This window comes from Anolis carolinensis, chromosome 5 (genome assembly GCF_035594765.1).
Source record: "Anolis carolinensis isolate JA03-04 chromosome 5, rAnoCar3.1.pri, whole genome shotgun sequence".
Lineage (NCBI taxonomy): Eukaryota > Metazoa > Chordata > Lepidosauria > Squamata > Dactyloidae > Anolis > Anolis carolinensis.
In genome coordinates, this window is record NC_085845.1 from 170,054,495 (window position 1) to 170,080,320 (window position 25,826).

The 25,826-nt window shown below is 40.9% G+C and overlaps 1 protein-coding gene across 1 annotated transcript; it reads right to left on the reverse strand.

Moving 5' to 3' along the window:
• Nucleotides 1-292: 292 nt before the first annotated feature.
• csdc2 (cold shock domain containing C2) lies at nucleotides 293-25,554 on the reverse strand. The gene is made up of 4 exons (XM_003220997.4): nucleotides 25,374-25,554; nucleotides 8,986-9,175; nucleotides 6,794-6,916; nucleotides 293-5,013 (listed from the first exon to the last, which is right to left on the reverse strand). Exons 2-4 carry the CDS (start codon nucleotides 9,159-9,161, stop codon nucleotides 4,851-4,853), a joined length of 462 nt encoding a protein of 153 aa, XP_003221045.1. The 5' UTR covers nucleotides 9,162-9,175; nucleotides 25,374-25,554; the 3' UTR covers nucleotides 293-4,850.
• Between the last annotated feature and the right edge of the window lie 272 nt (nucleotides 25,555-25,826).

A 25,826-nucleotide genomic window follows, 5' to 3' on the forward strand; every position in this document is an offset into this window, starting at 1 on the left:
GTACTGCGTTACATTGGGTCAATGGTCCAGCTATGATACAAGGTAGTGGCGTACTTCTTTTCATAAAGGTAGCATTTGAACAGGGTCTCTGGTCCATGTTGCTAGTTCTGCATCTTGTTTGCCCACCTGGCTAACATTCTCCACAAGTGGATCAGGAACACTAAGATATGCCACACAAATCCTATTGTCCAAGCTGCCTGGCATTATTTCATTCAGGTGCCCTCTCGTCTTCCAAAAGAACAACCCAACCAAGGAACAAGAGACAAAAAAAAAGGAAAGACCCGATGGGAAGTCACTTTAATGGTTTATTGCCAGTGCTACAGAGGTCAACAGGGGATCAGACAGGCAAGGACCACACGAAGAAAAGTTGTAAAACACAGACAACTATAGGTAACAAGGTTATTTCAGAAAGAACCAATGCCCAGAGAGAAGTCACGGTTGAGTGGCACTCCCGCTGGAATTGCACCTTCAAGGAGAGGGACAGAGGCTGAGCTGCTGGTGCTGGATGTGAGCAGGAAGTCCCTCCATTTGTCACAGGGAGCAGGTCACACAGAAGGGACTAGGATCACATTGGGAAGCGGGGTAATGGCTTCCTTCCAGCCCATGCCTGGTTCCCCCATGGGGCCTAGACCACAGCTAGAAAACAGCTAGAAAAACTTCCAGAAAAAGCTCCTATTCATACCTCTATGCATAAGACCTTGCCTGTTGGTTTAATTTAAAACAAAAAACAAACAAACACTGCTCTTATTTTACTCCATGTACATAGATATTCTCCTTTGGCCCTGAGTTGTTTGGTTGCTAATTGCAGGTGTTGGTTGTTTAGTTCCAAAGGGCCAAAAATAGTCTCATAAAAACCAGTTGGATCATGGGAGGAGCAAGTCTCAAACACAACAAAAACAGAAGGTCTTTCCTGGAATATACAGTCAACAGCTCCCCGTCTGCTCCCTTTTATTTTAAAGTGCTGCTTGGAGACCACTGTATTTGTATTCATAGTGATAAGCATTCAATAAATTCACATGGAAGTCTTTGGGGACTGTGTTACTTCACAGTAGGCTGGGTTAGCAACCATTTCTGAACACTTGTTTAGAGAAATGTCCCCACTGTATGGAGAGGAGCACATCAATGAGAGGTTTGAACTTTTCTTAGTGCTGTATTCTCCATGCATGAGAGAGCATTAAGTCCTAAGTGACGATATTCAGTCCAGAAAGACTAATGGGATTTTGCTTGATGCTTACATCAGATCAAGATCTAGGGGCTGCCCTATTAGTCTATGGGCTTCTCAAGGTTACCACCAAAACCTATGTGTTTTATGAAACCCCTCCTTTTCACTTTCTTGACGAGAGAATCACATGCTTTGGCGCACAATTCTCCTTGGAAACAAGGTGCATGTTCCCTGTGTACTTGTTTTAAGTAAAAATGTGATTACTGGGGAAATAACCAGAAGCCCCCTTCAAATTTCATGTCACCAAAATTATGAACCATGGCAGTTAGATGAGCATTTGACACACAATCACATATTATCTGAAAGCCTCTAAAGAAGTATCCCAGTACAAAAAAAATGCAACTTTGAAAAGCAGCCTCATTCTTATGATGCCAGTACATTATGGGCTCTACCTATCAGGCTTTCCTTGCCTCATTCAAAAGGCACCACATGTCCTCAGCTTCCCATGTGCATACATTCAAACTCTTTGCTAGCTCATTTCATTCAAACTTTTGCTAATTCCTAGAACAATTATGCTTCCTTTTTCGTGCACCAAAAGTTGATATGCGTGACAAACTTCTCTCCGAGGTCCAACAACCTCAGATAAGGCATTGCCTAAGGAGCTGTGGACTTGTCAATCTACTTAGAATGAGATTGCAAACCACCAGGCAGCCTCCTAGCTTGCACATCCTATCCTGGGAAACCATTCTATTACAAACATATAAAGAATACTAGAAACCAGGTTTGTGCTTTTAGACATGACCCTGTATATCCTGGGGGAAAGTAGTAAAGTGTTTGGGAAAGGTTAGGCAGAGCCAAATCATAACTGCAGGAAGTACTCAATACAATAATGCCACAAAATCCCATTATTTATTACTGCCCCACAAATATATATTATTATCATTCCTTTCTTATTTTCCCCCACATTTGACTACAAAACAAGACACATAGAGGGCAATGATCAAAATGTTCAGTTTAGGAAATGAGAAGAAAGAATTAGAAAAAGAAACCCAAACATCTATCCTGAGGAGACACACCATCTGCAACGATCCGAAATACAATACATAGACAATGCTGAAGCCTACATCTCTGGAGGTACAGCAATCCAAAATATCCTTCTCCAAGGAGATTGCTGCTGCCAAGAGATGCCATATCCAAGTGGATGAAGCAGATGCATCCCAGAGGCTCTGTTCCATGCCAGATGTTACCAGAATAAATTCTGCTAACAAAAATGCTTTTGTCTCTCTCTCTCTTGGCATGCCTTTCAAGAGAACAAACGCCTTCAGGGGACAGCCTTATGTTTTCACATATATGGAAAATGTAATGCCATCTTGGTTGTGGCCTATAGAAAAGACCTCAGACTCACACACTATTACAAGTTTTTGTGCACCTAATCTCATTGAAACTAATGGAAATAGCTACATCTGATGTCCTTCTGACATAATATTTTGCAGCAATTTAAGACACTAATGTAACTCCAGATAGTGCAGAACGTTAATTTTCCCTTAAGCATAATGGGGAAAGAGAATCTTAAGAAAGAAATAGCCAGATTTTGTTAAATAATACAGATATATACACCAACAGACTGAAAGCAAGACCCTGGCGCTATTGTCATCTTGAACCAATTGCTACTATATACAGGGGAACTGGTGCATTTCAAATACACCCCCGTTCTTTATGGGGTCGGGGGAGGAATTAAGGTCTAGCTGGGGATGAGGAAGTCTGGAAAGGTTTCCCTTAAATTACCATGTGTCAAGATGGTTTTTGGGAGGGGGTTCTTTTTATAAAGTTAGCTAAGCAGAAAAGCGGATGAATCTTGAACCATCATTCTCAAGACTAACACATTTCAGACATAGACAGCTGACAAAAGGCTAAGTCAAAGGTGGGTAAAATATGATCCATGAACCATACACAGCTCCCAGAAGCCACAGTCTGGCCTCCTAGGGTTCACTTGGAGTTTCACAGATTTTCATGTACCCTGGAAAAATCATATTTATATTCTGTGTCCTCCTCTTCTACCTCTTGTCTTAATATATAAACAGCCTCTGAAGAGGATCAACAGTATGGCCGTCAACATAAAAAGTAGACATTTTCTACAGCAATAGATAATATCTGCATAGCATTCAGAAAGATTTGATAGTAAATAAAACCTGAATGGGCCAACATATTTACAAGAATACCTAGCTTTTCATCTGGAGAATCAAGTACCCAAACTTTTAAGTACAGAATTCTCATTTGTGGTAGAAGATAATAACTTGCACTACATCTGATTTAATGCATAGAAACATCACTGGGTGATACAGTGACATCAGACAGTGATTTTGCTCGGTGCCTCATAAATCCAGAATTACATCCTGGAAAAAGGTTTTTTTAAAAAAATAACTACAACTTCCTGAATTCATTAGATACCATGGCAATAGTGCTAGGGTCTTGCTGTCCTGTAGCTCAAACCCTCAGCCTTCAAATCCTATTCCTTACTTAAATAGAGAAGAAAACAGTTGGCAAGTCTTCCTCGGTCATATCAGAATAAATTTCATAAATTCAATGGTGGCTATCACAATAGAGGGAATTGTAGTTTTTTATTTGTTTTTACAAATAATCTATTGTAATTTTTGCATTCTATTAATTTCCTGCAGAACTTATTTCGGATACATCTGGTGCTTGAGGTGTAAGTGGAAACAGTCTTATGTTCAAAATTCACTTAGCCACTGACCTCAACAGACTCTGGCAAAGATGGACAATGATCCAGGAAACTGCCGCCTGTGGATTAACTTCCTTCCCTCTCATGAGGGTGAGAGAGGGAGGACAATACACCTTCTAGTATCTCCGTAACTGGCACCACCATGCGACAAAGGTTCTGGAAGACACTACAGGCCCAATGCTATGAGGCCACTGTCCCCAGAAAAGGAATTTCTTACAGCCACATTTAATTCTTGTTCTGGTTGAGAAAAGAGCTTAATGCAAAGCTGGGGGATGATGGTGAGTGCTATGCTTGGACATAGTTCAGAAAGAGTAAGAAAAATTGTCAAGGGGAGCAGGATGACATTTTTTGTCGATATGCTTGGAGTAGCAGCAAGATAAAACATCAAGTCTCTTCCACACCACATAGTAATAATACTTTGATCCTACTTTAACAAGCATGTCTGCACCCTACATAACACTGGGATTTGTGGTTTGGTGACTCAACTAACACAGAATGCTAAATGCCTTACGAAACTACACATTTTCAAGGATTTCATAGGATGCAGCCAGGACAATTAAAGTGAGACCAAAGTGTTACAAATGTGTAGCATGAGAGAGAGGCCAGTCTTTCGGGATGAGGATGCACATACATACAAACAAAATGCACACATATACAAACCAAGAGCTCTGCTTTTGCTCAGTTTGGTACGATTGGGAATTCATGACAAATCCACCTATTTTTTCACTTCCTGCTTGCCAACATGGAAAAAAAAACACATTTACCACCTCCCTCCCCAATAAGGTAAATCTTAGAAAAGACAAGATATAAATGCAAACATGTCACACTGCAAGTAAGATTAGCCAGCCAGGCCTCTTCCATTTTTCCAGTAATTAATTCCAACACCACCCACCCACGCCATCCACCTCCATTTCCTGGTGCAGTTAACCTGCATGCTCAAAAAGCAGTTTACGAGCCAATTATTTGCCCTGACCATGTTTCATGCTTTGTGTGTGGAGCTAAGTGGGTGAGAACCACCTCCACAGCCTGGAACTTCTGGTTCTTTGGTGGGATGGGGCAGATTTTGTATGTGACCACATCTCCTTCTACTGGGACATACTCTCCTTCGATGCTGGAAAGAAAAAGAACGAACACTTTAGAATTACCTACTCAGCTGAGGTGAAAAATTGTTGCTGCTATCATCAAATACAGTCATACAAAGTATAGGTGAGTCTGAAACAAACTGTCTTCTTCAAAGGATTCTATACAACACATTCAGAATATCAGTTTTGTGGGGAAAGTGAGACTTCATGTATATCTGCATGAAACTATTATATCAGTTTCACAACACTTTCACCTCATGACTCCATCTTGTGGGATCCTGGAATATCTAATGGGTGACGGATTCAGATTTTCTGATAAAAAGCACAAGTCCATGCCCCTAAAAGTCCAAGTCATCCTACATTATAATTCTAAGTTCTCTTTGGGACAAAGCCTTAGCAATTAAAGTGCTATGAAATTTATTAACTGTGAAATCTATATACACCTCTTGAGGCCTTAATACACAAAGCTAGAATTCCTGTGGCAGTTTGAAACACATTTAAATTATGTTCTTAGTTGTTTTCCCAAGATTGAAAAGTCCCACCAACCAAACAAAACACAAGGGGAAATGCTGAGAAGATCTCACCCATAACTCACAACTGTTAATGCATTCACCAAAATTGTGCCCTAAATACCCATTAATATCCAGGTTCCTATTCTTCTTACATTCCCAAGGTAAACCAGCAGGGTGTAGTTCTCTGAGTGTTGGACAATGATTCTAGAAACCAGGTTTTGAATCCCCATTCAGCAGTGGATATCTACTGGATGGCCCTTGGCAAGTCATAAATCTCAGCCTCAACTTAGGGTATGCATGGCTGAAGAGAGATTGGAACTCAAGAGTCATAGTCCATGTTGTTTTGCTTTAGATACAGATGTGTATGTTAAATTTGTATTATATCCCATCTTTCTTCTAATGGGATCGGGGAGGTATACATAAGATGGATCTACACTGCTATATAATGCAGTTTATCTGCACTGAACTGCATTATATGATCAGTGTAGACCAGTCATGGGCAAACTCAGGCCCTCCAGGTGTTTTGGACTTCAATTCCCACAATTTCTAACAGCCTCAGGCCCCTTCCTTTTCTCTCTCAGCCGAGAATTGAATTGTTATGGGAACTGAAGTCCAAAACACCTGAAGGGCCGAAGTTTGCCCATGCCTGGTCTACACTGATCGTATAATGCAGTTCCAAACTACATTACTATGACAATGTAGATCCAGCCATACTGACATATAGCCAGATCTACGCCCCACTTTACCCTTTCCACTTACAATCAACTGAAGTAGGTTGGCGAAAAGAGAATGGCTGTCCCAAGCTCACCCAGTGAGTTTTTTATTTTGTGCAAAAACATGGAAGGGAGGGGGTTTTACACAGCCCTGTACTTCTGTCTTACCACACTAATTCAGCTGAACTTTCTAGGTTACTTGGATTTCCTGGCAACATTTTGAATGAGATTTTGCATAGAAAGGATTTTCAGTTCACATTGTGTAGGTGGGAAGGCAGAAAATGTAGGAGATTTTATGGCACATTTGCATCTAGGCTACATCACACCATGCAATAGCTGATGTCTCAAGCAGCTATTTAGAGACTTAAAAGAAGATTTTCTATTCAATTCATGTATAAAAATAACATTTTCCGTCAACATCAAGTTAACAGTGTGGAATGAAATCTCCTTAACAAGTATGTACTGTGCTGTATGTTACATTAATGCCCTGACACACTTTTGGGTGGGATGAGAAAGAAGGGCAGAGAGTGCTCAAAATATATCTGGATGACAACGTGAAACATAAAGCTCCCCACAGAACTCACTCAGAAACATGGACAAATATGTCCTCTGTGCCATTCTCCGGGGTGATGAAACCATGGCCCTGGGAGCGTGAAAACTGCTTACATACACCTTTAAAGACAGGACCAGCAGAAGCCCGAGCCGTTCTAAAAAAAAAAGGAAGGGAGGTAAGAAAGAGTCTGAGTTGCTTTGGTGGTTGCAACCAAGAAGATGCTTTCTAAACAACTCTGTTTTCCCATTTGTACCTACTCAATATCCAGGTGCAAATGGGAAAATAGCCTCACATTCACCAACACTCCACAGTCTAAGGTATTAATTTGCAAAACCTTCTATCCCACCCACAAGAAACTTCTATACTCAATTACGCTGTCACCAGAACTTGGAATATTAGTGAAGAAAATGGATTTTGCAAGCAGTTCTAAATTGCAAGGCTGCTTTAAAAATACCACCTCCTACTTCATTAAAAATGCCAACTCTCATCTACCAACATTGATTTTTTTTAGCCCATCCTGGTTCATACATTGGACAAGGACCAACAAAGCACCACGACAGCATTAGGTCATATGCGTGTCCCAGGTAGAAAAAGAATCCCCAGGTAATTCCGCACTTTCCTAATATGATATGGAGAGGAACATTGCAAGCCACCATACTGAAGTACAGGCTTCCTACCATACAAATTACAGACATTGACCAGACATTGAGTCAGCCAACATGTCAGTGGTGATACTGGTCTTCCCACTGTCCACACTCAGCTGGGTACATCTCTGTATAATCTTCGTAATGCCCTATCCCTCCATTTGACAGATTATCTAGATGATAAAAACATTCCTCAAAGTCCCCGTTTTAGTATCTGTATAAACAGACTTTACTTTGGGTATCCATATGATGTTTTCTTCATTCTGAAGCATTTCTGGAAAATCATGGCAATACAAAGGAATTTTCATTCCTGCTTCCTAGGTTAGTTTAAACCAGTGGTTCTCAACCTGTGTGTCCCCAGGTGTTTTGGCCTACATTCCCAGAAATCCCAGCCAGTTTACCAGCTGTTTGGATTTTTGGGAGTTGAAGGCCAAAACATCTGAGGACCTACAGGTTGAGAACCACTGGTTTAAAATAATTCAGTATTTTCTAAAATAAAATGGGTCTTGATGCTGGGTTGTCTCTTTGTACTATCCCAGAAATAGCTATGGTGGCCCAAACCAGTATGTACTGTGTCCAGGACACCGATTAACAGATTTCAAGCAAGGGAAAGAAGAATGTCTGCAACAAAAGAAAATCACCCTCATATTTAGTTAGTGTAATATTTCTGAAGTGCTTCAATGTTTTGACTATATAACTCCTAAATAAAGAAAGTTTTGTGGAAATTGACAAAACTTGTTTTCTGAAAAGTTGTTTGAGGCCAGATGCGATCAGTGGGAGGGAGTAAAGAAAGAATACAAGGGAGAGAATGATATTTCAAGAAAGAATTTGGATGTAGACCTGGGAATACATAGGTAAAATCAAAACAAAACTGAAAACTCTTGATTCTTCCCCTTTCTGGATGAACCCTAAAACTCTAAAACATCCACCTTAAGAGGTAGATTGTACATGTCTTGAAATGATGGCACTGTATGATTTATTTACTTTGCTCTTACTGTATTTTTAATTCCAGGGATAGGGAGGAAGGTCACTGTGGGATGCTCATCCTCAAGTGTCAACATAATGTGGGTTTCTCAGGTAACAATGAACCACCATTTTTGATCATCAGGTGCACCCATGTACTGCTTTCCTTCAGGCAACAAAATGCCTTAAAACAGCTCTATTTAATATCTGAGGTATTCAGTGTCTTTCCAGACTTAATATTATTTCATGGCATTTGGACCCTGTGGGCTACCCTGCTGATACCTGTTCTGAGTTTTAAGTACTAGAGGACTCAATATAACTGCTGCGTGGAGAACTAGCTAAAGACAGCAGAAATTAGAATCTGTTTGACAGCTCCCCCGAGGATTAAAACATGGATTAAAGTAATAAAGAGGTATAGCACAACTGAGTCAGATTTCAACTGCAAGTACAACTGAGAACAGGCTCAGAGGTATAATTAAGAGAACAATTTCACATCTCTCCCAGTCCCGACAATGCATTCCATGTCATTAAATACTACTTGGAAAGACCTGAGAGTTAAGCAATTTTAGCTTGCCCTGCCAATGCCCTTCCCCAGTGATGCAGTCTGGCTACTTACGCAGAGTATGTCCTGGTTCTTTTTGTGGGGAGGGGGCTTGGCAAGTCTCGAAGAAGGTGGCTACCCCTCTCGCAGATGCGGCTTCCTTCCCTATTGAAGGGGAAAATGGGCCACACAGGTGACTTTGGAGAGTGGAGAGGTGGCACAGTGGGCTGAGAAGTCTGGTCGGACGACATGGTACACCTGTCCTCTGGAATGACAAAAGTGGCGTCAGCAGGAAAGACACAATGAACAATCCTCAACTTTTGAGTCATCTTGTAAAGCAAGACAACCAAAAGAGAAACAGAAGTCCTAATAAACAGCCAGATGGCAGAAACCACTACAAAGCAATAAACAGATGTGCACAGTAGTTTATACAATATATAATAGCAATAGTTATAGCAATAAAAACACTCAGATGTGACAGAATAGTAAAATGCAGTTTAGGCAACACAACACTCTATGGCATAGAGCAGTATTAAAATAAGAGGAAGCCTGGAAGAAAAAAAGAATTTCAGCTCCATAGAAAGCATGAAAGCATAGAAAGCTGCTCTCAATCCCACCCCCTCGCAGGCATGATTGGTAGGGATGAGAGACAGGGCCTTCTCAGTGGTGGCCTCTCATCTATGGAATTCCCTGCCCAATGACACTAGACTGGCCCCTTCCCTCCTCATATTCAGGAAAAAGCTGAAGATCTGGCTATGCCACCAGGTGTTTGGAAAATAGCGCTATATAGAATGCAGCCCTAACAACTATTGGTCTAGGCACTATGCTTTAATCTGTTTTTAATTGTGTGTGTGTGCGCGCGCTTTTACCTGCTTTTATTATTTTATTATGTCTATTTGTTTATTTATATCATATTGCAGCATTGAATCTTGCCATTTTTGTAAGCCGCTTCGAGTCCTCTTTGGGGTGAGAAGAGCAGGGTAGAAATAGAGTAAATAAATAACAATACTGAAGTTGGTTGGCCTCAGTGATACTTGCTTTATTCACATCCCAGCTGGATTACTATAATCTCCTCTACATGGGACTCTTCTTGAAGATTGTTCAGAAAGTTCAGACGGTTGAAAGTGTAGCAGCCAGACTGTTAAGGGGTACTGGTGACAGAGAGCACATAACATTTTTTCTGCAAAAACTCCACTGACTACAAGTCAGTTTGCAGACACAGTTCCAAGTGTAGATTATGACCTATGAAGCCCTATATGATTTGGGCCCAGAGTATTTTTTTGATGAGCCCATTAGAGCTCCAAGACCTTCTCTTAGGATCAGAGGGTAAAAACTCGAGACACAGTTTTCTCTGTCTGTTCCTGGACTCTGGATCTTCACATTATTTAGCCCCAGGATAGGAGAAGTCAGCGGGCAACCCATTAAATTTTTTAGTAAGAACAGTCCCAATAGAACAGACATGATAGTAATGCATAAATATGTGATAGAAAGTCATAGGGAGGAGGGAGCAAGCTTGTTTTCTGTTGCTCTGAAAACTAGACACGAAACAGTGGCTTCAAACTACAGGAAAGGAGATTCCACGTGAACATTAGGAAGAACTTCCTAACTGCGAGAGCTGTTCAGCAGTGGAACTCTCTGCCTTGGAGTGTGGTGAAGGCTCCTTCCTTGGAGGCTTTTAAGCAGAGGCCGGATGGCCATCTGTCGAGGGTGCTTTGAATGTGATTTTCCTGCTTCTTGGCAGGGGTCTCTTCCAACCCTGTAATTCTATCATTCTAATAGCCCACGAGGCAGAAATAGTTAGAGGGAAATGGCAGCTTTATCCACATTTGGCTCTGGTTCCACCCATAGCTTTTATGAGGTCTTCCAACAATTACCCATTAAAAGATGTTACCGCAAACAGATAAAAGGGGTCACTGACCTGCTCTACCATTTCCATATTTCTATCTGATCAATGAGGATGGCTTCAGCCCAGATGTCACTTCCAAAAAGACAAGAGTGCAGTAGCTGTGGTTTTCTCCACCTCTAAGGTCATCATGATTTGCCACTTTTGTCCAAAAACGGAAGCCCTTCCCAGCTGCTTCAGGCTTACTGAACCATGGTAATTATCCATGCAGTGCTGTGCAGATAATGAGAAGCTAGCTGTATGGTGTCTAGGGCTCCACTATTATCCTCTGACTATCTAGCTTGCTTATCTCCGGTGTGAATGGTAACATTGCTTGCCTTTCCTATTTATACGGCAGCAAGCTGTCAGTTCTAGGCTAAAGGGATTCTTTTTGCCAGCAGCCTCATGTCACCAACTCTATAGCTTCCCTGCGGTGAAACCCAGTAGGATCTTCCAGGCAGTGATGTTCATAGCAGAACAAGAGAGGAGGCAGCGGAGAAGCAGCCATCCTGGGGAGGGAAGATAAAACGAAAAACAGCTCTCCAGAGGCCCAGACCTCAGCTGGCAGCCTAAGCAAAAAAAGTGGGATGATGAGATAGACAGGGTAGAATTTAAGCCCTTGAAAACTACCAGGCTTTTTGCTTAACAACTCCCACCTATTTAAATGCATTCCTTCTCACTTACATGAATGTATGCTTATAAAACCCCAACCGTGAATAAATGCAAATAGCCAAAGCTCCTCACAAGCACACTATCAAAGGTGTACTAGGATGTTCTGAAGAGGATAATCCCATCATGGGAGCCCCCATCGCCACACCCCAAAGGAAAAGTCCCCCAAATGCAGGGAGCTGTGCAAATGCATGGCAGCTAACCAGTTCTACCCTTTGAATATACATCACGTCTTTTATAAAGCTAACAGGTCTTTATTGTCCTTTCAGGGCCAACTGCTACACCCAAGTATTTCACACTGCCCTTTTAATAAAAAGGCACCTGACTTAACAGGACAAGATCCCATCTAATCTTGGAAGCTAAGCAAGGTCAGTCCTGATTAGTACTTGGGTGGGAGACTGCCAACAAATACTAGGTGTTATATTCCTAAAGAACAAACTGACAAACCATTTCTTGCCTAAGGAAACCCTATGAAATTTATTTGGGGGGGGGCATTAGTCGACAGCCATCTTAACATATACACCATATATCAACAAATTACAATTCCTAGGATTTCATATGACGGAGCCATTGCATTTAAAGTGCTATCATGCAATTATACTTATATATACCTTCAGTAATACAACACCAACATGGTCTTATTTCAAATACAGTAGAGTTTCACTTATCCAAGCTAAACGGGCCAGCAGAAGCTTGGATAAGCGAATATTTTGGATAATAAGGAGGGATTAAGGAAAAGCCTATTAAACATCAAATTAGGTTATGATTTTGCAAATTAAGCACCAAAACTTCATGTTATACAACAAATTTGACAGAAAAAGTAGTTCAATACGCAGTAATGTTATGTTGTAATTACTGTATTTACGAATTTAGCACCAAAATATTACGATGTATTGAAAACATTGACTACAAAAATGGCTTGGATTATCCAGAGGTTTGGATAAGCGAGGCTTGGATAAGTGAGCCTCTACTGTATATCCAAATGCCAACAATAATAAAACCTTAGATGCTTCACTCATTCCGTATTTCACCTTCAACAGCCTCTTGCAGTTTCTCATTACTTTCCAGGAGCCCCCAGTGTGCAGTGGATTAGACCTTTGTGCTGGCAGGACTGATGACTTGAAGGTTGGGTTGCTGACCTGAAAATAGCTGGTTCGAATCCAACCCTGGAAGAGCGTGGATGAGCTCCCTTTATCAGCTCCAGCTCCATGCGGGGACATGACAGAAGCCTCCCACAAGGATGGGAAAAACATCAAAACATCTGGGCGCCCCCTAGGCAACAACCTTGCAGATGGTCAATTCTCTCACGCCAGAAGCAACTTGCAGTTTCACAAGTCACTCCTGGCACACACAAAAATTACTTTCCAGCGTGAAATACCTCGGAGTGTGGTAAAAACTCCTTCCTTGGAAGCTTTTAAACAGAGGCTGGATGGCCATCTGTCAGGGGTGCTTTAATTGTGCTTTTCCTGCATAGCAGGGGGTTGGACTAGAATGCCCATGTGTTCTCTTCCAAGTCTATGATGTCTTGTGAGCAATGGTATGGGGTTTACCGGCAGCATATATGAAAGTGGCATAATTTCAATTTACCTTTTTGGGTTGTAGGACAGATAGCAATTGTATCTAATTGAAGGGTGACCACTGTATATACATAACCCAAGGATTAAACAGGGGACTAACAAAATGAAAAATAGAACTTGGCATAAGTAATTATGCTACTTTACAATTTTAGACAGCAGCACAACTATTTTGTTAATTCTTAAAAATCAAACTGTTTTGCAATACATTTGCTAGAAGACATCAAGATCCTGCCATAATAGGACATCCAAAAATTGTGGAATGGCAGACACTATAAGGGGAAGTTTGCTTTTTTGCATTCCTCTACAGTGGACAATTGCACAGAGATCAACTTCAAAAGTATCTAGAATCATAGAACCATAGAATCATCTATTATTTGTTCATAATCCTATGTCCCAAATTCTGCTCAAATATTTAAAATATAAAAGATATTTCATTTGCTCAGAGTGTAAAGAACAACAGATCTACCTTAGTGAAGGTGGAATCTATCTGAGAGAATCAAACCAGACTCCTGAAAATTCCCTGAGAAGTTCACAAGTGAGGCATATGGCAATTTCCTATAATAGCCATCCATCCATGTACCCACTAGCTGTACCAATCTGTCTCTTAAAAAATCTCCTATTTTTAGAAGACATGGCTAACATTCACAAAAATACCAATCTTCTACAGGTTTGTATAACTCATTGATGGTTTTGAGCAGAACTTCATTGCATCTTGCTACTTGTATGTAATATTCACTCACTTATCCCAACCCTACTGGCAAAACATCTTCAATGGAAGATTTTAAAGCTGTAGGCTTTCAAAAGGAAAATAAACTCTATTTTTAAGTGTGTACCCACTCCCCAAATAGCCTGGAAAAAAATTACATACTCTCAAGGTACTTGAGGTTTGAAAACAGGACCGGTGTGGTGTGTAGGGTCACTGATAATCGGGTTGCTTTTCAGGACATGTGGACTATGTTAAGCATTCCACAGTACAGACTACATTACATACCGGTAAGCCTATAAGTAATATGGCATGCATCTAAGCACTCGGGAACAGCTGGTTGTATTGAGAGGTAAATACCTATTCTGATTGTGTAGTAGACCAAGTAAACCACGTACATATGGCATTAACAAGGACTATATGGTGGTTCTACTATGCTAAGTTATCATGTCCTCTGAAGGGAGGCATTTACCTAGATAAGTAGGCTGATACATAAAAGGAAGCTCATTATAATGTTGGACGAAATGTTAATTTTCACCAGCTTTAACTTAACAGAAAGTTCACCAGTCATAGACCTAATACAGTGGTTCCCAACCTGTGGTCCATGGACCACCAGTGGTCCCCAAGAACTAAAATATGGTCTGCAGCCTCACCATTACTACAAAGTTGCAACGAGAGTGACTGGTCTTGCGAAACCCTCTTATAGTGCTGAGGAAAAGAGGATGTTGGGAGGAGAGAGGCTGACTACTCACGAAAGACATGACAACAAGCCTCCTGACTGCTGCTTCTCTTCCTCCTCCTTCCTTCTGAGTGTATTGAGATGGACATCTGTAAGACCGTATTTTAGTTCTTGGGGACCACTGGTGGTCCAGCATCACATATTTTGATTTACGTAGACACCCTGCCTCCACCCCTCTCTTTATATTGTTGAATAAAGAAGTGTGTTTTATACACGAGGAGCCACCGTTATTTCATTATAATAGAGCTCATTCACCAACAGCTTCGAAGCTTTGGTTGTATCTTTGAAACCGCTTACTTAAAAAGTTGAGTTACTGCATTTCAATTATTTTGATCCCTTATTACACATCAAAATGTGATCAGTAGGAAAAGTTATTATGTGTACAGAAAATTTCTTAACAGATATTCTAAGAAATTATTTTTTCTTAGAATCAAAGCTTTTTTTATATTGGTACTGAAATTAGTGTGTGTCTTACAATCATTGGCATCTTAGAATTGAAGAAATATGGTAGATTGAGTGTCACTTATCCAAAACAGTTGTGTTTTGGACAATTTTGGAGGATTTCCGATTTCAGAATTCTGTATAAGGAATATTCAAACTGTAGTATGCATTTGACAAAAGCAGGCGTACATTCCTCCTGCAATAGACAAAAGGTGGGAAAAAAGTAAAAGGTTTACTACATGTGGGAGATTTGCTTGTAGACACCCCTGCAATATCCAAGTGACATGCTCTGATTGTCATTAGAGTGTCTGGCACAAGGGATGGCCCTTCGCTGAGAAGGTTTTTGTTATTGGAGCAGAAACTAATCCTAAAAATCAACATTGGGTTTTATTTCAGAGAAATAAATCTGATGTTTTCCTTCAGGGTTACGTCTCTTTCTTAATTTTTTATTCTCATTCTAAATCTTTTATTTGTTTCCAGTTGGAAACAGCGATGGTGATATTTGTAAGACATAGAAATTATGCTAATTATAAAAACAAGATCTGCTACACAAAGCTAAGGTTTCACCTGACACAAATGGACATACATTTTTGGGTCTAGCTATTGTGAAATAGCCTTGAGTATTGTGAAATGCACCCACACACACTCATGGGGACGCTCCATTATATTCCTTACTTTCCACTGGAATTCTCCTGGGGTCAAAAAATATTTTGAAAGGCACTAATGCAAGGTTTTTTGCCAATGCAGATGAGAGCTAGACGTAGTTGCACGTAGTCTTGCTTGCATCACAGTGGCATTTGGGGAAACATACACAAATTCTTTGAAATAGACTGTAAAATTATTTTGAAATGTTAACTACCAGTGAAATGAATTCTACTGTAAAAAAAGAAATGTTACAGTTAGAATGGAATCCAAATGTAACAGTAAGTCGATACAGACAGACAGAAAGCATGGTGTGAAGTCAGTCCCAGCAGATACAGCCTTGTTCATTCTGCCAAATGGTAAATGCACCACACAAAAAAGGCAAACATGTGGAAGACTGCATATATCATAAAACTGACAATTTATCCTGACTCATTTCTATATGCTATTTTAAAATAATCTAGTGAATAAAGCAGTAGTGGACATTCAGTTGATGATTATGCCGATCAAAGTAAATAAATAATAATAATTCTGTACCTTTAAAATAGTTTCGTATACCAGGATGGACAAAATGTAGCTCTCCAAATGTCTATGGGTTTTATCACACCAACTTGTCATCAGTAACAGTGTTGTTTCAGCAAATGGAAACAGTCAATATGGAAACAATCACTTTCACACCTTCGCTCCAATAACATTATGGTGCCTCTTTGGTGACCTGCGTTTCTGCACTGTTCGCTTGACCTGTCTTCCTACCCATGCCTGCCATGTGCCGCATGTGTGTTTTATAATTTTTTTTTGTTATGATGGAATTATACCATTCCAATGCTTCTTGAAGATGGAGAACACTGCTGCAATTGTGCCCTGCCACAGCAGTGCAATTGTGTAAATATAATAATATTATAATAAATATGGCAAAATAAAAATAAAATAAAAACCAGGGAACAGAGCAACCAGTGAACTGTTGTTCCTCTACATCATGATTCCTCTTTGCTCAAACACTGGAAGTAGGCTGAATTCACCCTGCTTTGAATAGGAAGGAGGAGAAGAGAACCATACCCACCGGCACTGCATTACGGCTGGGATATCAGGACTGGAGCAGAGTGAAGCAATCGCAACAGAAGCAATAATGGAACAGCAGTGATATTGGAGCCATTTAAGGGTTGGATGTGACCCAAAGCGATGGAAATACAATGCAACAACAGGAGAATCATGACATTGTGCGATAAGATCAAAAATAGAACTACGCCAATGCAATCCTGCAACAAATTATAAATGTCCCATGGATAGCAATTCCCAGTATTTCTAACCATTGGCAAGGATAACTAGGGCAGATGGTAGTTGCAATTCAAGAAAATCTGATGGTCCATACCGTACCTGCCTCTGTTAAACACAATCACCACATGGGAAGAGCAGCTCATACCCACTAGTACAGTATTATCGTAAATTCTGTTCAATTGTATACACATCTCAGTAATGTTTGGAAGATACTCTGAGCACCATTAAAAATAGATCCTGATCTTTACAGCATGTGAACACCTTGTATGCTGATAAACTTTGTTCAGAGAATGCCTGGCGTTTGGGCAGGAGTCTACTCACTCAATAGATACAGAATTCCTAGAACAATAATTCCATGTAGAATCAAGTCTAGACTGATTATTTCACTCCAATTTCCCGGTGTGTTATCTATCATTAATGACTTCTGAGAGATGGGTCTTTTCTGTTAATGGAAACTAGGAGTCTTTTTAATCTGTTAAGATTTCTCATTTATTTTTCTCATAAACAGGATCGCCACACCAGTTGTAGAGCAGGGTATGCACTGTTTCACTTGTCACTTCTAATGATAAGGAAGTGCTTATAAAGTATCTGACTTGCCCCAGCCCTGCCTCCATTGTAGCAGGCAGGGCAAACATCTCAGATAGCATTTTTAGCTAGGCTACTTACATGCATATTTAATTTACATAAGCTGCCCACAAACCGATCCCTTCTTTTCCTCCAAGCTCATCATCTTTAAACCTCCTAAGTCCCCTTTTACATATCTGAAATGTCTTCCCAGACTAAGGAGATCCAATTGCTAAAACACATGCATACTCAATTCTTGTTTCCTCCTGTTCTCACCCAAATGAAGTGCAAATTCAGTCAATCAATGTACTGTCCTTGCTAAAGCAAGAGGAGGGAGTTTATATATCTATCAAATAGATACCGTAAACAACACCATCCCCTACTCAAGCATTGCTGCTTTCCCTTCAAACACTTAATCAGAGATCTAATTGGATTTCCAAGTCGAAATTGGTTTTGCTTTTTCCGCTTTCTGATCTACACATTCCAGTGTCTTTAATATTTTATGAAAGATGTCTTACAGTTAAATGAGGAAAGTGGGACGGGAATACTTATTATTTGTATTAAAATAAACAGCTTTTTAAAGTCTCTGTAGTAGATCATAGGAGGCTGTTTCTCTGCCACCAGTCTGCTCCACACATACCTACACAGCTATAAATAACACATATATACTCCCACAAAATGTAGTCTAGAGAACACATAAAAGATGCTTTCTGCCCTGCAGACTTCCAGAAATAGATCAGCCCCAAATCCATCCAGACAGACAACATTGCTTTGACAAAAATAGCAGGGCCTTTACTCAGAAGGCTGGCTGCGAAAACAGCAGGTAAGGCAGTGTCAAAGAGACTGATCTTCAAATCGGGGAAAACCCCTCCTCCATTATCTTGTGCTCATTATTAACTCTTCAGACCACTTTTCAAATGATCCCATACAGTACAATGATGGCACTTTAGGAAAAGCAACATTGGAAGCAAATATAAGCTCTCTTCTTGTCCGATTTACATACTATTAACCAGAGAAGCAGTTTCTAACCTTGTTCCCCAGGTATTGTTACATTACAAATTCCAGATTCTTGACCATTTGCCATAATGGGTGGGATTTTTTGAGGTTGAATTCCAACAACATCTGAAGACACAACATGGGGAACGAATGCGCTAGAGCAGGCATGGGCAAATTTCGGCCCTCCAGGTGTTTTGGATTTCAACTCTCACAATTCCTAACAGCCGATAGGCTGTTAGGAATTGTGGGAGTTGAAGTCCAAAACACCTGGAGGGCTGAAATTTGCCCATGCCTGCGCTAGAGTCCATTGACTAGATTGGACAGTTCTTATAAATATACAAATTGTAAACAGATTCAGGAAACCTGAACAAAGCCCTTTTCTCCCCAGTGTATACAGCATTGACACACAATTTGTTCATGCATGGGCATGGTACAGATGAGAATTGAGCAAAATACACTGTTTGGGAGGACACATCAAGTAAACACACATGACTCCCACAACCTCTGAGGATGCCTGCCATAGATGTGGTTGAAATGTCAGGAGATAATACTTCTGGAACATGGTCATACAGCCCAGAAAACATACAACAACCCTGTGATCCCAGCCATGAAAGCCTTCGACAACACACATGACTTATTTATCACACAAACCACTAGTCCATTAAGGCCACATTATTGTTGATAGTGGATACAGACTGTGTTGTACATCTTTGACATTGCACCTCTCTTCATTAGCACAATTGCGGCAATTCAACATCTGGTCCCGCAATAGTACTTCCACGCATCCTCTTGAGTCCACCTTTACCCCACTACAGCTGTTCCATTATTACTATTATTATTAGCATAATTGTGCTATTCCTGCATTTAAAACTCATCAAAAGGGACATATAAATGTAAAATATAAAAGACAAATAGACAGCTTGGGAATAATAAGGAGGGAGGGAAGAAGGGGAGAAAAGGAGAATCCTATCCTCTGACATCACTTTATGACTGGCACAGAAGCAGAAGGGACCCATTGCACCAAGTAAGTATGTAAGTAAGTACAGTAGAGTCTCGCTCATCCAACATAAACGGACCAGCAGAACGTGTGATAAGTGAAAATGTTGGATATAAGGAAATGGGGGCCCCTGTCATTAAGGAAATGACAGGGGCCCCAGTGATGCAGTGGGTTAAACCGCTGAACTGCTGAACTGGCTGACCGAAAGGTTGGCGGCCCAAATCCAGAGAGTGGAGTGAGCTCCCGCTGTCAGCTCCAGCTTCTGCCAACCTAGCAGTTTGAAAACATGTAAATTTGAGTAGATCAATAGATATTGCTCTGGCAGGAAGGTAACAGCACTCCATGCAATCATGCTGGCTACCTTGGAGGTGTCTATGGACAACGCCGGCTCTTTGGCTTAGAAATGGAGATGAGTACCAACCCCCAGAGTCGGACAGACTTCATGTTAGGGGAAAACTTTACCTTTAATAATAATAATAATAATAATAATAATAATAATAATAATAAGTTTATTTGTATCCCGCCTCCATCTCCCCCGAAGAGGACTCGGGGCAGCTCACAGAAATATCAGATACAAAAACAATTACAATATACATCAACAAACAATAACATGCACCAGTAATAGCATTTACACATTAACCAGAAAATTAAAAACACTTATTACACTTAAAAACATAAAATTAAAAACAGTGAGGTCGTAATAGTAGATCACGTAAGAAAATGACTATTAGACATGATATCATATTATGATTTATAAATTAGGCACCAAAATGTGTTGTCGAAGGCTTTCATGGCCAGAATCACAGGGTTGTTGTATGTCTTTCGGGCTGTGTGGCCATGTTCCAGAATGCTTCTGGAACATGGCCACACAGCCCGAAAGACATACAACAACCCTAGGCACCAAAACATCATGTTTTACAACAAGTCGGCCACTTGTTTGGGAGCTTGGCTGCACTTGTGTTGTTGTTGGGCATGTTGGCCCACTGTGCGTTGCTGCCTAGAGAAACAGCTGTGGATCCGGGTGGGAGACAAACTGTGCTGGATAATACAGAACATTGGATGAGTGAAGGTTGGATAAGTGAGACTCTACTGTAAGTAAAACATTATTTCTATCCCGCCCTCTCTCCCCATGGGGACTCAGGGCGGTTCACAACATAAAAACCAAACATTCAATGCCGTAAAATACAACAACAAACTAAAACAATTAAAAAAACAAAACAGAGCATTTGACAATTAAGCAGATCACAAGGCCGATGATAGAAATGGTGCAGGTAATACCTGCAATGCCAATTTGCCTGCTTCATCTGATAGAGTCCTCAAATAATATGTGAAACACATTGAATACCAAATACTATTGTTTAAAATGTTTATTTTTTTAAAGAAATAAACATACTTATTTAATAATAATTCTTTTAATGCTGTTTAGATCAAGAAGACAGTATGGTATTTTCAACTGCCTCCATCTGCTTATTAACTGACCAATACCAACCTGATTCCCTAGGCAGGAATCAGCCAGGCTTTGAAGCTGCAAGGCTTTTCAATGCTAATCAAGGTGATTAATGCAAACATTCACACTTGCCTCCAACAGACAAGAATTCTTTCTCCCACCCTGGACCTTCCACAGATATATAAACCTCGCCTAGTTTCCAACAAACCTCAACAACCTCTGAGGATGACTGTCATAGATGTGGGGAAAACATCAGGAGAGAATGCTTCTGGAAAATGGCCATACAGCCATGTGGGTCCCCAGGTGTTTTGGCCTACAACTCCCAGAAATTCCAGCCAGTTTACCAGCTGTTAGGATTTCTGAGAGTTGAAGGCCAAAACATTTAGGGACCCACAGGTTGAGAACCACTGCTCTAAGTCATTAATAAAGATGTTAGTAATACAGTAGAGTCTCACTTATCCAACATAAACGGGCCGGCAGAATGTTGGATAAGCAAATATGTTGGATAATAAGGAGGGATTATGGAAAAGCCTATTAAACATCAAATTAGGTTATGATTTTGCAAAATAAGCACCAAAACATCATGTCATACAACAAATTTGACAGAAAAAGTAGTTCAATACTCAGTAATGCTATGTAGTAATTACTGTATTTACAAATTTAGCACCAAAATATCATCATGTATTGAAAACATTTGACTGCAAAATGCATTGGATAATCCAGAACGTTGGATAAGCGAATGTTGGATAAGTGAGATTGTACTGTACTTTGTAAATAGTCAATGTATCTATATAAGTACCATAATCTTCTCGCCCCACACATCCTGCAAACACTATTACTTGCATGTTGTTGTAGTAGTTTTGGGGGTTTTTTTTGGCACTTCTCTACATACCTACCAGTTCAGGATGATGATATAGTAACCATAACTAATGACACAATTTCAGGTCTACAAAAGCTTGTACCATGATAAATGTGTTGTTTCTTAATATGCCACAAGGGGTTTTGTTCCTGTTACAAGATACTAACATGGGCACCATTCTGAAAGCACTTTGACGGCATTTCGAAAGCAATTATTTCTCTCAATATTATTACCACCTGTATGCTTGCCTGAACTATCATGCTTAAAAATAACGTTTTAAAACTTGAGAGCTAAAAATTTAAGTGGCTAATTGCCCTTAATGATGCCTATAGCAATTCACAAATATATATAGAATAAACTACAGAAATAAATTTTAGTTTACATATCAGACCAATTTTTTATTATTTGCCTTACACCATAACCCTTAGAGCAGGCATGGGCAAATTTTGGGCCCTCCAGGTGTTTTGGACTCCAACTCCCACCATTCCTAACAGCCTCAGGCCCTTTCCTTTTCCCCCTCAGCCGCTTAAGCGGCTGAGGGGGGAAAAGGAAGGGGCCTGAGGCTGTTAGGAATGGTGGGAGTTGCAGTCCAAAACACCTGGATGGCCCAAAGTTTGCCCATGCCTGTCTTAGAGGATCAAATTTGCATCAAGTGATTTTTTAAACCTGTCTGTGAGCCTTCTGTCCTCCGTAGATATTAGCCTGCAATTACCACCATCCCTGGCCATTTAACGATTTGTGTGGCACTAATTAGAGTAAAAAAAAAAATCTGGAGGACACCAGATTAGGTAACAGTGTTGACAGCAGTGATAATAACCTCTTTATTCCTTTTCCCAGACTGGCAACATCAACAGGGTGATGCAACTGACAACATGAATGCATTCCACAATACGAATGCTTTGAAGGCGCCTTCTCGGTTTTGAGATACTCTGAGAAGAAGGACATACATACATTAAAATAAAGGTGGAATATATTATTTTCCTAGGAACAGGATGTTTAATGCTTGTATCGGGCAAGGCCCCATGTAAGCCGCCCCGAGTCCCTTCGGGGAGATGGGGCGGGGTATAAAAATAAAGTTATTATTATTATTATTATTATTATTATATTATTATTATTATTATTATTATTATTATTATTATTATTATTATTATTGCAAAAGAGCTCAAATTCATCAACTACATTGACTGGGTTGCTGTGAGTTTTCCAGGCTGTATGGACTATGTTCCGGAAGCACAACCTCTGATGATGCCTGCCATAGATACAGGTGAAACGTCAGAAGAGAATGCTTCTGAAACATGGCCATACAGCCAGGAAAACTCACAGCAACCCAGTGATTCCAACCATGACAACACAATGAAATTTACATCTGCCTGATTGTTCAATGAAACACGAGTGAAATCTTTCAGGATGCTAACACAGAGCTAGGATTAAAAAATCAGAAAAAAGGCATTTGGAGGCAGGTATGAGAATCAAAACACAGCCGAGTGCCATCTTTCTCATCCTGGTGCCCGTTGCTGACGAGGGGCTTCTGGAAGATGTAGTCCAACACATCTGGATGTAATGGGTTGGGGGAAGGGTGTTTTCTAGGTAGACTAAAGCAGTGGGAAATTGAGCAATCACGGCATCTTTAGCTAGCAATTAAAAATGCGTATCACATTGATTGATGGAGATTGAGCAACCTGATTCAGACAATGGTTTTCACATCTCACTTTCCATCCCCTCCCCGGACAACTGTTCTTTCTTATCAGAAGCTAAATAGATTTAAAGCACTTCCACCTCTTTCTCTGGGCTCTCTGGGATGGGGTGGGAGGGGTCGGTGCATCATCCATCACTGACAACAAGGGACTAGAAAGGAATCCCCTCCCCTCCCTGATGCCAGCTTTAGTCGAAGGAAGAGGCAAGCAGGCATTCACCAACATCCTCCATCCCACAAATCTCTGTCTGCAACTAAAACCACAGGCGTGCACACGAGGGCGCACATCCTCCCTACACAATAAATAATTACAAAAAAAGAGGGGAGGCATAAGAATTAAGGATTAATAGCTTGAAAATATTGTTGACGAAGAAGATGATAGTCCTGGTGATGATGATAGTGATTATGATGGTAGTGTGTTGTCGAAGGCTTTCATGGCCAGAATCACTGGGTTGCTGTGAGTTTTCCGGGCTATCGCCATCATCCTTATCATCATCATCACTGCTATCATCACCACCACCACTATCACCATGGGGTGCGTCTTCCGGGCTGTCTGGCCGTATTTCAGAAACATTCTCTCCTGACATTTCGCCCACATCTAGGGCAGGCATCCTCACAGATTGTTTATAATTTATATAGCTTCCAATATACCTCACAACTTCTTAGAATGCCCACCATAAATGTGGGCAAAATGTCAGGAGAGATTGCTTCTGGAACATGACCATGCATCCCGGAAAACTCACAGCAACTCTATGATGATAGTGGTGGTGGTGCTGCTGCTGCTGCTGATGACAGCAGAGAGGATGATAGGCTGCCTAGCCATGTTCCAGAAGCATTCTCTCCTGATGTTTTGCCCACTATCTATGGCAGGCATCCTTAGAGGTTGTTTATAATTTATATAGTTTCCAATATACCTCACAACCTCTTAAAATGCCCGCCATAGATGTGGGCGAAATGTCAGGAGAGATTGCTTCTGGAACATGGCCATGCAGCCCATAAAACTCACAGCAATCTTATGATGATAGTGGTAGTGGTGATGATGATGATAGCAGTGATGATTATAAGGATGTTGATGATAAGGATAATGATGTTGGGCTGTCTCATGTTCCAGAGGCATTCTCTCCTGACGTTTCGCCCACATCTATGGCAGGCATCCTCAGAGGTTGTTTATAATTTATATAGTTTACAATATACCTCACAACCTCTTAGAATGCCTGTGATAGATGTGGGCAAAATGTCAGGAGGGAATGCTTCTGGAACATAGCCATACAGCCCGGAAAACTCACAGCATGATGATATTGGTAGTGGTGGTGATGATAGCAGTGATGATGGTGATGATAGTAATTATTAATTATTAATTATAAATGTTGTCGAAGGCTTTCATGGCCGGAATCACAGGGTTGTTGTATGTTTTCCGGGCTGTATGGCCATGTTCTAGAAGTATTCTCTCCTGACGTTTCGCCCACATCTATGGCAGGCATCCTCAGAGGTTGTGAGGATGCCTGCCATAGATGTGGGTGAAACATCAGGAGAGAATACTTCTAGAGCATGGCCATACAGCCCGGAAAACATACAACAACCCTATTAATTATAAATGCCTATGTAATTTATATATTTTGTATTTGCAATGTGGCACTGAAATGGTCAAATTGTAAGCCGCTCTGGAGCGGGGGTAGAAAATATAGTAAATAATAGAGGGTGATAATCTGCAATAGTCATGATGATGGCGGTAATGATGATAGAAATAATGATGATGGTATAAGGCTGATGATGATAGTGATGATGATGGTGGTGATGATGATGCCCAGCTCCACCACTGTTCTAGCTGGGATGATGATGATAGTAATTGTTATGGTGATGATGATGCCCAGCTCCACCACCTTTCTAGCTCTCCCATCTCAGTCTCCTCCTTCTTGACAAAGTAGCTCCTGAGATAGCAAGCCAAGCAAGCAAGCAAGCAAGCAGAGAAAGAACCTTACCCTTCGGGTGTCGCCTGGCTCCAAGGCTTGGGCTTCCTTTCCCACCCTTCTTCTACTCCTCTCTTCTTCTCTCCTCCCCTCTCTTTCCTCGCTCTCAATCCACTCCCGCCGAGCTACTACAGTTGCAGCCTTCTGGTGAATGCAAAACCAGGAGCTCCCTCCCCTTCCTTCCCTCCTCCCACCCGCCCGACACAGACCCGCGTGCGTCTTGCTCTGACGTCAGGGGCGTGGGAGAGCCGTGGCGTGGACTGAGTGAGGGACTCCTGCCTTAAAGAGAGCACGACCCACCCAGCCCTTCCTGCGTGGCCCTGCACCATCTGCGCCTCAAAGCCGGTCCCGACCTCAGGCAGAGAGATCCCTGGAGTTCAGTTCCCCAAAATCTGCCCCTTTATATACAATGACATAGTAAAATGTCATTCTACAAAATGACAAAATCAAGGTTTGCTTTTGGGG

Coding starts and splice junctions, on each gene's coding strand:
- csdc2 (XM_003220997.4), bottom strand. CDS start 9,161: ATGTCGTCCGACCAGACTTCTCAGCCCACTGTGCCACCTCTCCACTCT. Junction 6,917..8,985: donor AGAACCAGGACATACTCTGC/GTAAGTAGCCAG, acceptor TTTTTTTTTTAG/AACGGCTCGGGCTTCTGCTG. Junction 5,014..6,793: donor ATATTTGTCCATGTTTCTGA/GTGAGTTCTGTG, acceptor TTTTCTTTCCAG/CATCGAAGGAGAGTATGTCC.